Raw genomic sequence first — 15,454 nt, forward strand, 5'->3', positions numbered from 1 at the left:
TACTTGAAAGCTTAAGACATATTTTGAGTTTTATTTTATTATCGTTCTTTCTTTTAAATTTTTTATTCAACTGAATAATACAATAGATAATACGCGCGTTTTATTTGATTAAGTTTAAAATTTGAAACAGTTACATTCTTACAAGTTACATATCTTAAGAATAAATTAGTTAGTAAATAGTAGTACCCATGGATATTGGTTAATAAATAGTAAAATAACTACTAATAATAACAATTTGGTGAGCGCTCAAAATGATGTTGGCCAATTGAATAGTAAAGTATATTTTAATGTAAGCCATGGCACATAAATGATGGTTAAATATGAAATAATTTCCATGATCAATGTTCGCTTTGTTGTGTGGGATCCATTATTGTGCATGTTGCAATAAAGGAATATCCACCAATGGTTGTAACCCCACTGAGCCTCAGAAGCATATTCACTTAAACTTTAAGTTCTCAAAGAAAGCAATATTGCTCCTAAGGAAGCCTCTACGGACGGGCACTGGACTCGCTGGCGAGGCAATAGGTAATGGATTCGCTTGACCCTCGGATTGCATTGATTGGTCTCTGTGATGATTAAAAAAGTCAGAAGGCTATTTCTCTGAAAACATCACATATGGCACTTACGTCTCCAATGATGATAAATCAGACGCAATTGTGGACTCGTCGGCAACTTCGGCCATCGAAATGGCATGCTCCAAGACAGGTTTCCTTCGTGGTTCGGAACCTGGCTTGGTCGGTGTATCTGGCGATGGAGTGAGCATTACCTGTTTGGCCTGCGGATTGTGTGAAAAGCAGCAATCAATAAATACGATTTTTAGCGCTATAGTACCTTTGCTCGCCATCGCCTTTCCGGCTGCGTGTGTTTGCTGGTTAGGAGAAACGCCTGAGCCAAGGCTTTGACCGAAGGCATAGCATGAGCTACATCTTTTTCGATTGCTGGCTTTTCAGCGGGCGTACATGGCTCCGGCTGTTGTTTAAAATATATGGGCATTACATTTTTGCTGGATTACCATGAGGTTCCACTTGGGCGCTTACCACATCGTCTTCATCTATTGACAAGACTTGACTAGGCTCAATGAGACGGCGTTTGGGCTGTAGAAATCTAAAGGCTGGAGGTGTAGAGCCACGAGTTGGCGTAGTTATTGGCGAGCCTAATGTCGGCGACGAATCGGCGGGCCCAAACTGCAGTACAATTGGTCGTTCCCGTTTTTTTGGTGTGTCTACAGATGAAGACGCGCCGTGTGCAGACTCCATTGAAGAAGTTGCGGAGCCGCTTGGGGCCTCGCTCAATTCACTGGGCTTTTGTTCTCCTGATTTAATTACAGTTGTCTCCTGCTTATTGAAGTCATAGACGCGCACCGTATCGGAATCATCGCTGGTTGTAGTCTGAACGGATTGTAAGGACTGATTCGATGAGGTTTCAATACTAGATGCGCCTTCTTCCAATACCTGGGCAGGCACAGCTTTGAAAACTGTGGTACTTGTATCAAGAATTGTATCCTGAACCGTTGTGGTTTTGTTTGCATTTAGAGCCTTTTAAAAAAATATTTTAGGTAGTTTTGTGGGGTTTTTTTGTATGCGTTTGTTTGTTTTTGTTTTGTGTGTGTATGAGTGTCAAACATTTATGTGAAAAAGATGTTTTTGCTTAAAATATTAAAACTAATTTCAGTGACTTGTTAGGTGTTAGCGTATTGTGTAGTGTGATGTGTGAATGTGTATGAGAATCGTTATTTAAATCGGCCTCAGATACTGTTAGATATGTTGTACACGAATTCGTCTCATTTTCAAAGGGGTTTGAAAAATGTATTCCCAAAAAATGTTCAAAATTGTTATTGAAGTAATGCTATCTTCATGGCATACTTTTGAAATTCGATAAATTTGTGTGCAAATTATTTGCTTGTTATTTGAACACAGCTTAGACAGCAACATGCAAAAATGCAGGCACTCAAAATGATGTGTTACTTTAAAAACAATAAATAAAAACGTTGTTTTCTGTTAGTTAAGTGTTGGTTGCAGAAAGTGAAACAAATGTTGTTAGTAAATTTATATTATATTTGTTGCCGCGATAGAGATAGATTGATTGATTTGTACTCACCCATTTAATTCTTAGCATATACGTGGAGTCAACAAATTTTACTAAAAACATTTGTTTCGTTTACTTTTGATGGTTTTGTTTTACATTTGGCTTTATTTCAATTAATGCATAATAAATTTAAATGTAAAAAATTAGCAACTAATTAATTCATTTAACTAAAGTGCATACAAAAATGATTGAACTTGATTAAAATAAAAATCTACTACTCAAACAAATTAGCAACAGCAAAATCATACATAATTAGAACATACAAACGCGGCATACTTTAGAGCATTAGATAATTACTATGTATATAAGTTTAAGTATATAGGTATTTTTGTATATTTGTTGTATTAAAAAACGAACGCTGATAGCTGTCAGCGCTCTCAAAAATGTGTGGTGAGGTGCAAGTCGGTGCAGTTGAAGTTGAATTTGGATTTGGATTTGAAGCGTTCAAGTGTTGGTTGCATTAAGAACTCGCGCTGATGGCGCAGCTCGATTAAAGCCACATATGTCCTGGAGATTCTAAAAATTTTTCATTTCATTTATTCACCGCCCTGCCCCCTTTCCCTATATGTACGGAGAGCAGAAAAAATGGTTGTGTTTTCGCGTTGTTTTACTGACTAGTGTTTTGGCTAAACTTGACTAAACTATGCATATATTATTTCATATTTTGGCAGATAGAAGAACGTGTGTAGAAAACCTCCAACTTATCCTGTGCATATTGAACTAAAAAAGAAGACTGTTCTTGCTGCATTTTGCATCTGAGCCACTGAACCCGTTTAAACAACTATCGACCCCTGAATCGACCTGATCGTCCGTGTCTGGCCTCAGCGTTAGCTTTTGCCCAAACTGCTCGCTCTCGAACAAAGGATTCATAACGAAATCTTTTGAGGTGGCGGACACGGCTCGAAAACTATTTCGCTTTAGATCTTTATGCAGCAGTTGCTTCTCGAATTGTGCCAAAATGCCAGCGCTTGGGCCCTGCCGTTTCTTTGATGCGGACGAGCCCAAGGACACCCCACTTCCAATGCTATGCAAGCTCTGTGTGGAATACGTGCGCCGTTTCGAAAGGGTGCTGCAAGAGGCACTTCCTTGGGCAATACTACTACGCCAAGAACGCTGCGACCGAATGTCAAAGTCGTCATCATCTAGGCCTAAGCTGGTGTCGCGATAGTGTGAGGCTGATGTGGACGGACGCTCGATTGTGGCTGTACGTTCGTATGTCGTTAATGTGGGGGAAGTACGCTTGTTAATGAACTTTAACGAGCTGCTTCGTCGCACTGGCGTGGATAGTGTCCAATGAGAGACGTCAGCAACGTTACCATTACTTTTAGTGGTACTTGAAATGCAGCCATGCGCTTGATTTACCTCATTGATGACAATGTCGTCATCGGGCGGTTCATCCAATGCTTGGGCTTGGGCTTGACCCTTCCTGGGTGTGGATGCCGATGTCGAACAGTTGGCATTGTTGATGTAGTAATCTCTGCTGTAACTGCAAATGTATATAGGAACTGTGTTATTAATCTGGGGTATAGTTTAATGTCTGCTCAGTCTGTACCGTTTATAATCCGTTTCGGCACAATGTGTGGCAATGTTTTCAGGATCAGCATTTGTCAGCAACTCAATGGCCGTCTTTTCGGCACTAGGACTAATATTGGGTACATCCATGCATCGTTCCTGGCTTCCATTTATGCGCTGCTTAAGTGCCTCTGGCGCATATGGATTGTTTGGCATTTCTACAGCGTTGTACCACTTTTTGACCTCGCGTTCCGCAATCGAACCTGCAAGTTGAGCAATTTTTTATTTTAGTACAAAAACTAAAGTAATCTGGGGTTGCTAAAATCTAAATAACATTTATAAATTGGCCAGTCTAAAGCAAAAAAGCATACAACAGCAGCGGCAGCAGCAAAAACATTTATTAAAAGACAACAAACACCGAGTGATGACTACGGCCATAGCCCTTTGTTACCTGGCACAAAGCGCCGCAACAGAACATCATCATCACCAACATCGTCGTCGACAACATGTGGATCGCCTTCTAATGGGGCACATGCGCCTAACTTGTTAGAGTTGGACCATCTTAGTGAACCATTTGTTAGTTTGCCGTTAGTGCGAGGTCTTTTAGTGTGTAGTCTAGTGATGTTTGTATTAGTGTTGTTAGTTCCTGCAGCCCTAGAGTTGGACTCATCAACAATAACGTAAAGGTCGCTATCAAATTCGTTATCGGATTCGTCATTAAATGTTTCAATAGTGGTGGTTGGTGAGCTCCCGTCAGTATTATTCGACCCTGAACTTAATTGATCTGAGAATAAAATTGAATTAATAAAATTAAAGCTTATTTCTCTTAAGCTTCCTACATTCATAATATCATTCTCAACGTATATATCTTCTGAAACATCCAACAATGTTTGGCTAGCAGTATTTTGTGTGCTTTCGGAAACGATACTGTTTTCTGGTATGAAACTATTATCTTCTTTGCAGGAGCAACTTAAATGAATATCAGGGTCAGGAGAAATGCATTCATTAAATGAGTCATTTTTTAAATGAGATTCTGACTTTGTAGGTTCAACTATTGCGGTATTGTCGCTTTTAATTAGTAGAGCACTATTACTTTCTATAAAAGGAAAAGTTAGGTGAGATTCTGAAACCGGTAGAGTTAAGTCTCCAACATCGGTTTGGGGTGCCAGTGGGCTATCAGAGCTTTGCCTATTAATATTTAACTCTTCAAATAAACTAGGATGGGGATCATATTGTTCATCTCTTATATCTATTGGCTCGTCGAAGGAATCATGAAAGGAACTCAGGTATTTATGCATAATCAAAGCACGACGACGTCTTCGTTCGATAGTTGCTAGCAGTCGTTTGTCTTTAATGTAAAACTTGCAAATGGTTCCTAAGAGGTTTAAAGGCTTCTGAGTTGGAAATCCATCGCTCGGTGTTGTGTCAGGAATATTCGATTGTCTCCGCAGGCTTTTTTGAGACGGTTTACCTAGAGCTGAAATATCGCTCTGATCTTCAGTTGTAGAAATATTATCAGCTGATGTGTTTTCAGTTGATGCAAGAATTGTCTCTGTGGGTTTTACATTTTCTTCTGATAAAACCAAATTTTCTGTACCAATTTCAACCATTTCTTGTACTTTTACCGATGAAACATAAAGTTCTGAATTATTTTCAACAGTTTTGTTCAAATCTTTAGTCATAGCTCCTGCCTCGAATTCTTCAGTTTGTTGCTTTTCTGCGTATGTACTGTGAGGCTTTTGGGCATCTGTTGATTCTCTTACAGTTTCTGACAGCTTAAGCTGGGAATCCAAAGCAAGCGTTGATTCAGTCTCTGGATTAAGTGCTGGTATAATGTGGTTATTAATACATTCTGCCGACTTTTCTGATTCGGACAATGTTGTTTGATGCTTTGGGAATATGTCAGCTTCTTGCTGAGGAATAATTTCTGCCTCTTTGTCAGGCTCTAAACTAACTGCAGCTGTTTCACGTTCTGGATTTATTTCAACAATCTGGGGTTCGTCCAATGCTGCAAGAGGAATTCTATGAGCCTGAGCTTGTAGGGAATCCTCAGGAAAGCTCTGTATCTCCAGAACCATATCTGCTTCTTGCTTTGTATATGGAGCTGCAGGTAGACGTTCTAGAATAGAAGCAGTAGCTGGTGCGGCTTCTGGTGATGTACTTCCCGGATTATTAAGGACTGCAGGAGCTTGTTGAGATTCTTTTTGCGTATCTAGAATGATCAATGTCTCTGGCTGCGAATCTTGAGCTTCAGGATGAGGTTCCACAATCACATCAGCAGCTGGTGGATTGTCAAGGGATTGTGCAGGAGCACTCTGCAACTCTGGATCAATCTTTGTTTCTATTGGCGTTTCTTGAGCTGCCGGCTGAGGTTCCACAATCACTTCAGCAGCTGGTGGATTTTCTGATGTTGCAGCCGGAGGATTATTAATGGATTGCGGAGGTGCACTTTGCAAGCCTTGATCGATCCCTGTTTCTATTGGCGTTTCTTGAGCTGTAGGCTGAGGTTCCGCAATCACTTCAGCAGCTGGTGGATTGTCAAGGGACTGTGGAGGTGCACTCTGCAAGTCCTGATCGATCCCTGTTTCTATTGGCGTTTCTTGAGCTGCAGGCTGAGATTCCGCAATCACTTCAGCAGCTGGTGGATCTTCTGATGTTGCAGCCGGAGGATTGTCAATGGATTGTGCAGGACCACTCTGCAACTCTGGATCAATCTTTGTTTCTATTGGCGTTTCTTGAGCTGCCGGCTGAGGTTTCGCAATCGCTTCAGCAGCTGGTGGAGCTTCTGATGTTGCAGCCGGAGGATTGTCAAGGGATTGTGCAGGAGCACTCTGCAACTCTGGATCAATCTTTGTTTCTATTGGCATTTCATGAGCTGCAGGTTGAGGTTCCACAATCACTTCAGCAGCTGGTGGAGCTTCTGATGTTGCAGCCGGAGGATTGTCAATGGATTGTGCAGGAGCACTCTGCAACTCTGGATCAATCTTTGTTTCTATTGGCGTTTCTTGAGCTGCCGGCTGAGGTTCCACAATCACTTCAGCAGCTGGTGGAGCTTCTGATGTTGCAGCTGGTGGAGCTTCTGATGTTGCAGCCGGAGGATTGTCAATGGATTGTGCAGGAGCACTCTGCAACTCTGGATCAATCTTTGTTTCTATTGGTGTTTCTTGAGCTGCCGGCTGAGGTTCCGCAATCACTTCAGCAGCTGGTGGAGCTTCTGATGTTGCAGCCGGAGGATTGTCAATGGATTGTGCAGGAGCACTCTGCAACTCTGGATCAATCTTTGTTTCTATTGGCGTTTCTTGAGCTGCCGGCTGAGCTTCCGCAATCACTTCAGCAGCTGGTGGAGCTTCTGATGTTGCAGCCGGAGGATTGTCAAGGGATTGTGCAGGAGCACTCTGCAACTCTGGATCAATCTTTGTTTCTATTGGCGTTTCTTGAGCTGCCGGCTGAGGTTCCGCAATCACTTCAGCAGCTGGTGGAGCTTCTGATGTTGCAGCCGGAGGATTGTCAAGGGATTGTGCAGGAGCACTCTGCAACTCTGGATCAATCTTTGTTTCTATTGGCGTTTGTTGAGCTGCCGGCTGAGGTTCCGCAATCACTTCATCAGCTGGTGGAGCTTCTGATGTTGCAGCCGGAGGATTATCAATGTATTGTGGAGGTGCACTTTGCAGGTCTTGATCGATCCCTGTTTCTATTGGCGTTTCTTGAGCTGCCGGCTGAGGTTCCACAATCACTTCAGCAGCTGGTGGAGCTTCTGATGTTGCAGCCGGAGGATTGTCAATGGATTGTGCAGGAGCACTTTGCAACTCTGGATCAATCTTTGTTTCTATTGGCGTTTCTTGAGCTGCAAGCTGAGGTTCCGCAATCACTTCAGCAGCTGGTGGAGCTTCTGATGTTGCAGCCGGAGGATTGTCAAGGGATTGTGCAGGAGCACTCTGCAACTCTGGATCAATCTTTGTTTCTATTGGCGTTTGTTGAGCTGCCGGCTGAGGTTCCGCAATCACTTCAGCAGCTGGTGGAGCTTCTGATGTTGCAGCCGGAGGATTGTCAAGGGATTGTGCAGGTGCACTCTGCAACTCTGGATCAATCTTTGTTTCTATTGGCGTTTGTTGAGCTGCCGGCTGAGGTTCCCCAATCACTTCAGCAGCTGGTGGAGCTTCTGATGTTGCAACCGGAGGATTGTCAATGGATTGTGCAGGAGCACTCTGCAACTCTGGATCAATCTTTGTTTCTATTGGCGTTTCTTGAGCTGCCGGCTGAGGTGCCGCAATCACTTCAGCAGCTGGTGGATTGTCAAGGGATTGTGCAGGAGCACTCTGCAACTCTGGATCAATCTTTGTTTCTATTGGCGTTTCTTGAGCTGCAGGCTGAGCTTCCGCAATCATTTCAGCAGCTGGTGGAGCTTCTGATGTTGCAGCCGGAGGATTGTCAATGGATTGTGCAGGAGCACTCTGCAACTCTGGATCAATCTTTGTTTCTATTGGCGTTTCTTGAGCTGCAGGCTGAGGTTCCGCAATCACTTCAGCAGCTGATGGAGCTTCTGATGTTGCAGCCGGAGGATTGTCAAGGGATTGTGCAGGAGCACTCTGCAACTCTGGATCAATCTTTGTTTCTATTGGCGTTTCTTGAGCTGCCGGCTGAGCTTCCGCAATCACTTCAGCAGCTGGTGGATTGTCAAGGGATTGTGCAGGAGCACTCTGCAACTCTGGATCAATCTTTGTTTCTATTGGCGTTTCTTGAGCTGCAGGCTGAGCTTCCGCAATCATTTCAGCAGCTGGTGGAGCTTCTGATGTTGCAGCCGGAGGATTGTCAATGGATTGTGCAGGAGCACTCTGCAACTCTGGATCAATCTTTGTTTCTATTGGCGTTTCTTGAGCTGCAGGCTGAGGTTCCGCAATCACTTCAGCAGCTGGTGGAGCTTCTGATGTTGCAGCCGGAGGATTGTCAAGGGATTGTGCAGGAGCACTATGCAAGTCCTGGTCGATCCCTGTTTCTATTGGCAATGGTTGAGCTGCAGGCTGAGATTCCGCAATCACTTCAGCAGCTGGTGGATTGTCAAGGGATTGTGCAGGAGCACTCTGCAACTCTGGATCAATCTTTGTTTCTATTGGCGTTTCTTGAGCTGCAGGCTGAGGTTCCGCAATCACTTCAGCAGCTGGTGGAGCTTCTGATGGTGCAGCCGGAGGATTGTCAATGGATTGTGCAGGAGCACTCTGCAACTCTGGATCAATCTTTGTTTCTATTGGCGTTTCTTGAGCTGCCGGCTGAGCTTCCGCAATCATTTCAGCAGCTGGTGGATTGTCAAGGGATTGTGCAGGAGCACTCTGCAACTCTGGATCAATCTTTGTTTCTATTGGCGTTTCTTGAGCTGCAAGCTGAGGTTCCGCAATCACTTCAGCAGCTGGTGGAGCTTCTGATGTTGCAGCCGGAGGATTGTCAATGGATTGTGCAGGAGCACTCTGCAACTCTGGATCAATCTTTGTTTCTATTGGCGTTTCTTGAGCTGCCGGCTGAGCTTCCGCAATCATTTCAGCAGCTGGTGGATTGTCAAGGGATTGTGCAGGAGCACTCTGCAACTCTGGATCAATCTTTGTTTCTATTGGCGTTTCTTGAGCTGCCGGCTGAGCTTCCGCAATCATTTCAGCAGCTGGTGGATTGTCAAGGGATTGTGCAGGAGCACTCTGCAACTCTGGATCAATCTTTGTTTCTATTGGCGTTTCTTGAGCTGCCGGCTGAGCTTCCGCAATCACTTCAGCAGCTGGTGGATTGTCAAGGGATTGTGCAGGAGCACTCTGCAACTCTGGATCAATCTTTGTTTCTATTGGCGTTTCTTGAGCTGCAGGCTGAGCTTCCGCAATCATTTCAGCAGCTGGTGGAGCTTCTGATGTTGCAGCCGGAGGATTGTCAATGGGTTGTGCAGGAGCACTCTGCAACTCTGGATCAATCTTTGTTTCTATTGGCGTTTCTTGAGCTGCAGGCTGAGGTTCCGCAATCACTTCAGCAGCTGATGGAGCTTCTGATGTTGCAGCCGGAGGATTGTCAAGGGATTGTGCAGGAGCACTCTGCAACTCTGGATCAATCTTTGTTTCTATTGGCGTTTCTTGAGCTGCCGGCTGAGCTTCCGCAATCACTTCAGCAGCTGGTGGATTGTCAAGGGATTGTGCAGGAGCACTCTGCAACTCTGGATCAATCTTTGTTTCTATTGGCGTTTCTTGAGCTGCAGGCTGAGCTTCCGCAATCATTTCAGCAGCTGGTGGAGCTTCTGATGTTGCAGCCGGAGGATTGTCAATGGATTGTGCAGGAGCACTCTGCAACTCTGGATCAATCTTTGTTTCTATTGGCGTTTCTTGAGCTGCAGGCTGAGGTTCCGCAATCACTTCAGCAGCTGGTGGAGCTTCTGATGTTGCAGCCGGAGGATTGTCAAGGGATTGTGCAGGAGCACTATGCAAGTCCTGGTCGATCCCTGTTTCTATTGGCAATGGTTGAGCTGCAGGCTGAGATTCCGCAATCACTTCAGCAGCTGGTGGATTGTCAAGGGATTGTGCAGGAGCACTCTGCAACTCTGGATCAATCTTTGTTTCTATTGGCGTTTCTTGAGCTGCAGGCTGAGGTTCCGCAATCACTTCAGCAGCTGGTGGAGCTTCTGATGGTGCAGCCGGAGGATTGTCAATGGATTGTGCAGGAGCACTCTGCAACTCTGGATCAATCTTTGTTTCTATTGGCGTTTCTTGAGCTGCCGGCTGAGCTTCCGCAATCATTTCAGCAGCTGGTGGATTGTCAAGGGATTGTGCAGGAGCACTCTGCAACTCTGGATCAATCTTTGTTTCTATTGGCGTTTCTTGAGCTGCAAGCTGAGGTTCCGCAATCACTTCAGCAGCTGGTGGAGCTTCTGATGTTGCAGCCGGAGGATTGTCAATGGATTGTGCAGGAGCACTCTGCAACTCTGGATCAATCTTTGTTTCTATTGGCGTTTCTTGAGCTGCCGGCTGAGCTTCCGCAATCATTTCAGCAGCTGGTGGATTGTCAAGGGATTGTGCAGGAGCACTCTGCAACTCTGGATCAATCTTTGTTTCTATTGGCGTTTCTTGAGCTGCCGGCTGAGCTTCCGCAATCATTTCAGCAGCTGGTGGATTGTCAAGGGATTGTGCAGGAGCACTCTGCAACTCTGGATCAATCTTTGTTTCTATTGGCGTTTCTTGAGCTGCCGGCTGAGCTTCCGCAATCACTTCAGCAGCTGGTGGATTGTCAAGGGATTGTGCAGGAGCACTCTGCAACTCTGGATCAATCTTTGTTTCTATTGGCGTTTCTTGAGTTGCCGGCTGAGCTTCCGCAATCACTTCAGCAGCTGGTGGATTGTCAAGGGATTGTGCAGGAGCACTCTGCAACTCTGGATCAATCTTTGTTTCTATTGGCGTTTCTTGAGCTGCCGGCTGAGCTTCCGCAATCACTTCAGCAGCTGGTGGATTGTCAAGGGATTGTACAGGAGCACTCTGCAACTCTGGATCAATCTTTGTTTCTATTGGCGTTTCTTGAGCTGCCGGCTGAGGTTCCGCAATCATTTCAGCAGCTGGTGGATTGTCAAGGGATTGTGCAGGAGCACTCTGCAACTCTGGATCAATCTTTGTTTCTATTGGCGTTTGTTGAGCTGCCGGCTGAGGTTCCGCAATCACTTCAGCAGCTGGTGGAGCTTCTGATGTTGCAGCCGGAGGATTGTCAATGGATTGTGCAGGAGCACTCTGCAACTCTGGATCAATCTTTGTTTCTATTGGCGTTTCTTGAGCTGCAGGCTGAGGTTCCGCAATCACTTCAGCAGCTGGTGGAGCTTCTGATGTTGCAGCCGGAGGATTGTCAATGGATTGTGCAGGAGCACTCTGCAACTCTGGATCAATCTTTGTTTCTATTGGCGTTTCTTGAGCTGCCGGCTGAGCTTCCGCAATCACTTCAGCAGCTGGTGGATTGTCAAGGGATTGTGCAGGAGCACTCTGCAACTCTGGATCAATCTTTGTTTCTATTGGCGTTTCTTGAGTTGCCGGCTGAGCTTCCGCAATCACTTCAGCAGCTGGTGGATTGTCAAGGGATTGTGCAGGAGCACTCTGCAACTCTGGATCAATCTTTGTTTCTATTGGCGTTTCTTGAGCTGCCGGCTGAGCTTCCGCAATCACTTCAGCAGCTGGTGGATTGTCAAGGGATTGTGCAGGAGCACTCTGCAACTCTGGATCAATCTTTGTTTCTATTGGCGTTTCTTGAGTTGCCGGCTGAGCTTCCGCAATCACTTCAGCAGCTGGTGGATTGTCAAGGGATTGTGCAGGAGCACTCTGCAACTCTGGATCAATCTTTGTTTCTATTGGCGTTTCTTGAGCTGCCGGCTGAGCTTCCGCAATCACTTCAGCAGCTGGTGGATTGTCAAGGGATTGTGCAGGAGCACTCTGCAACTCTGGATCAATCTTTGTTTCTATTGGCGTTTCTTGAGTTGCCGGCTGAGCTTCCGCAATCACTTCAGCAGCTGGTGGATTGTCAAGGGATTGTGCAGGAGCACTCTGCAACTCTGGATCAATCTTTGTTTCTATTGGCGTTTCTTGAGCTGCCGGCTGAGCTTCCGCAATCACTTCAGCAGCTGGTGGATTGTCAAGGGATTGTGCAGGAGCACTCTGCAACTCTGGATCAATCTTTGTTTCTATTGGCGTTTCTTGAGTTGCCGGCTGAGCTTCCGCAATCACTTCAGCAGCTGGTGGATTGTCAAGGGATTGTGCAGGAGCACTCTGCAACTCTGGATCAATCTTTGTTTCTATTGGCGTTTCTTGAGCTGCCGGCTGAGCTTCCGCAATCACTTTAGCAGCTGGTGGATTGTCAAGGGATTGTGCAGGAGCACTCTGCAACTCTGGATCAATCTTTGTTTCTATTGGCCTTTCTTGAGCTGCAGGCTGAGGTTCCGCAATCACTTCAGCAGCTGGTGGATTGTCAAGGGATTGTGCAGGAGCACTCTGCAACTCTGGATCAATCTTTGTTTCTATTGGCGTTTCTTGAGCTGCCGGCTGAGCTTCCGCAATCACTTCAGCAGCTGGTGGATTGTCAAGGGATTGTGCAGGAGCACTCTGCAACTCTGGATCAATCTTTGTTTCTATTGGCGTTTCTTGAGCTGCAGGCTGAGGTTCCGCAATCACTTCAGCAGCTGGTGGAGCTTCTGATGTTGCAGCCGGAGGATTGTCAAGGGATTGTGCAGGAGCACTCTGCAAGTCCTGGTCGATCCCTGTTTCTATTGGCAATGGTTGAGCTGCAGGCTGAGATTCCGCAATCACTTCAGCAGCTGATGGATCTTCTGATGTTGCAGCCGGAGGATTGTCAAGGGATTGTGCAGGAGCACTCTGCAACTCTGGATCAATCTTTGTTTCTATTGGCGTTTCTTGAGTTGCCGGCTGAGCTTCCGCAATCACTTCAGCAGCTGGTGGATTGTCAAGGGATTGTGCAGGAGCACTCTGCAACTCTGGATCAATCTTTGTTTCTATTGGCGTTTCTTGTGCTGCCGGCTGAGCTTCCGCAATCACTTCAGCAGCTGGTGGATTGTCAAGGGATTGTGCAGGAGCACTCTGCAACTCTGGATCAATCTTTGTTTCTATTGGCGTTTCTTGAGCTGCAGGCTGAGGTTCCGCAATCACTTCAGCAGCTGGTGGAGCTTCTGATGTTGCAGCCGGAGGATTGTCAAGGGATTGTGCAGGAGCACTCTGCAAGTCCTGGTCGATCCCTGTTTCTATTGGCAATGGTTGAGCTGCAGGCTGAGATTCCGCAATCACTTCAGCAGCTGATGGATCTTCTGATGTTGCAGCCGGAGGATTGTCAATGGATTGTGCAGGAGCACTCTGCAACTCTGGATCAATCTTCGTTTCTATTATCGTTTCTTGAGCTGCCGGCTGAGGTGCCGCAATCACTTCAGCAGCTGGTGGATTGTCAAGGGATTGTTCAGGAGCAGTCTGCAACTCTGAATCAATCTTTTTTTGTATTGGCGTTTCTTGAGCTGCCGGCTTTGGTTCTGTAATCACTTTAGTAGCTGGTGGTGCTTCGGGTGCAGTAATCTGAGGATTGTCAGTTGACTCAGGCGCTTTTTGTATTTCTGTAGGTGCGCTTTGTACCTCTGTGGTGTCCCTAACCTTCTGTGTTTCCGGAGACTGGAGGAATTGTGCAGGTGCACTCTGTAACTCAGGATCGACTTCCAGTTGAAGTGCTGTAATTACTTCAACAGTTGGTGGTGCTTCCGGTGCTGAAGTCTGTGGATTGTCAAGGGAATCAGGACTATTTTGTAATTCTCCTGTATCACTTTGTGTATCTGGGATAATTTCTGCTTCTGGTTGTATTTCTTGAGCTGCAGGCTGGGGTTCTGAAAGCACCTCAGCAGCTTCTGTTGTTACAGTCTGAGGATTGTCAACGGCCTCAAGAGTTTGTTCTAATTTTGTCGGTGCATTTTGAGTTTCTAAGACTACATCCAATCTTTTCGGCGTTACTAAAAATTCAAGCGGAGATTGTGCAAGCACATCATCTGCTGGTGCAGGTTTTGATGTTGCGGTCTGAGGATTGTCAAGAAGTTCAGGAGCTGCAGGTTGAGGTTCCACAATCACTTCAGCAGCTGGTGGAGCTTCTGATGTTGCAGCCGGAGGATTGTCAAGGGATTGTGCAGGAGCACTCTGCAACTCTGGATCAATCTTTGTTTCTATTGGCGTTTCTTGAGCTGCCGGGTGAGGTTCCGCAATCACTTTAGCAGCTGGTGGATTGTCAAGGGATTGTGCAGGAGCACTCTGCAACTCTGGATCAATCTTTGTTTCTATTGGCGTTTCTTGAGCTGCCGGCTGAGGTTCCGCAATCACTTCAGCAGCTGGTGGAGCTTCTGATGTTGCAGCCGGAGGATTGTCAAGGGATTGTGCAGGAGCACTCTGCAACTCTGGATCAATCTTTGTTTCTATTGGCGTTTCTTGAGCCTCAGGTTCCGCAATCACTTCAGCAGCTGGTGGAGCTTCTGATGTTGCAGCCGGAGGATTGTCAAGGGGTTGTGGAGGTGCACTCTGCAAGTCCTGATCGATCCCTGTTTCTATTGGCGTTTCTTGAGCTGCAGGCTGAGGTTCCACAATCACTTCAGCAGCTGGTGGAGCTTCTGGTGCTGCAATTTGAAGATTGTCGAGGGATTCAGTTTGTGTCGCAAAAGCTTCGAGGATTTGTTTATTTGCTGGAGGTGAAATCAGTGATTCTTGAATAAAATCATTAGCCGGTGGTATGACTTGGAGACTATTAACGTAAGTTTGTTGTGTTTCCAAAAGTAAAAAGGTAGGTTCCGAAGCGGATGCTCCTTCTTGGTCTGTTCGTAAATATTCAGTCTGATCTGCTTCCTGATTTGGAATTCCTCCTCCTGGTACATTTACCGGTTCCGGAACTATATCAGACGAATTGGAGGATTTTTGTGATTCAGGTGGTGGAAAAGTTTCTGCCATTGGTTTTAAGTGTTCCTCATTTGTCGAGACATCAGCAACAATATTAATATTTTCTTCTGAGAGTTCTTCTTCGATTACGTCAAGTGATTGTCGATTTAAGTCCATTGTTCGGGATTGTATTTCTGCAAGTGCTAAGTCGCTGAGTTCCTTTAAAGTATGAATTTCTGACGGAGTCATAATCGGTGGTTGTTCAGATGCTGGGACGGCAAGCATTGGTCCCAAAGCCATGGCAGCTAGAATTTCGATCACTGATGGCGTTGCGTCACGTATCCTTTCACCATCAATAAGTTCAATGGTACTGTAGCCCAAACATTCTTCAAGTTCGATCAATTCGTCAGAGTCGCATTCGGCTGTAACACAAACGACTGCTAAGTGTCGTTGCTTTC

The 15,454-nt window shown here is 45.7% G+C and overlaps 1 protein-coding gene across 10 annotated transcripts in view; it reads right to left on the reverse strand.

The window, feature by feature from the left end:
- Nucleotides 1–252: 252 nt before the first annotated feature.
- Nucleotides 253–15,454, reverse strand: part of LOC115620838 (titin homolog) — a 36,839-nt gene continuing 21,637 nt past the window's right edge. For 3 of the 10 annotated variants that reach the window (XM_030514292.1, XM_030514320.1, XM_030514329.1), the window contains 6 exons: nucleotides 3,638–3,860; nucleotides 3,448–3,571; nucleotides 1,038–1,535; nucleotides 832–969; nucleotides 627–775; nucleotides 253–566 (listed from right to left, as the gene is read on the reverse strand). In XM_030514292.1, coding sequence (XP_030370152.1) covers nucleotides 437–566; nucleotides 627–775; nucleotides 832–969; nucleotides 1,038–1,535; nucleotides 3,448–3,571; nucleotides 3,638–3,860 — 1,262 coding nt within the window. In that variant the 3' untranslated portion in view covers nucleotides 253–436. Of the gene's footprint in view, nucleotides 567–626; nucleotides 776–831; nucleotides 970–1,037; nucleotides 1,536–2,161; nucleotides 3,572–3,637; nucleotides 3,861–4,025; nucleotides 4,382–5,068; nucleotides 10,859–11,326; nucleotides 15,419–15,454 lie in introns of those variants that run through there. The other 7 variants (XM_030514300.1, XM_030514338.1, XM_030514355.1 and 4 more) reach the window with 5 other exon arrangements.

Source organism: Scaptodrosophila lebanonensis, unplaced genomic scaffold (assembly GCF_003285725.1).
Source record: "Scaptodrosophila lebanonensis strain 11010-0011.00,11010-0021.00 unplaced genomic scaffold, SlebRS2 tig00000001-arrow-pilon, whole genome shotgun sequence".
NCBI lineage: Eukaryota > Metazoa > Arthropoda > Insecta > Diptera > Drosophilidae > Scaptodrosophila > Scaptodrosophila lebanonensis.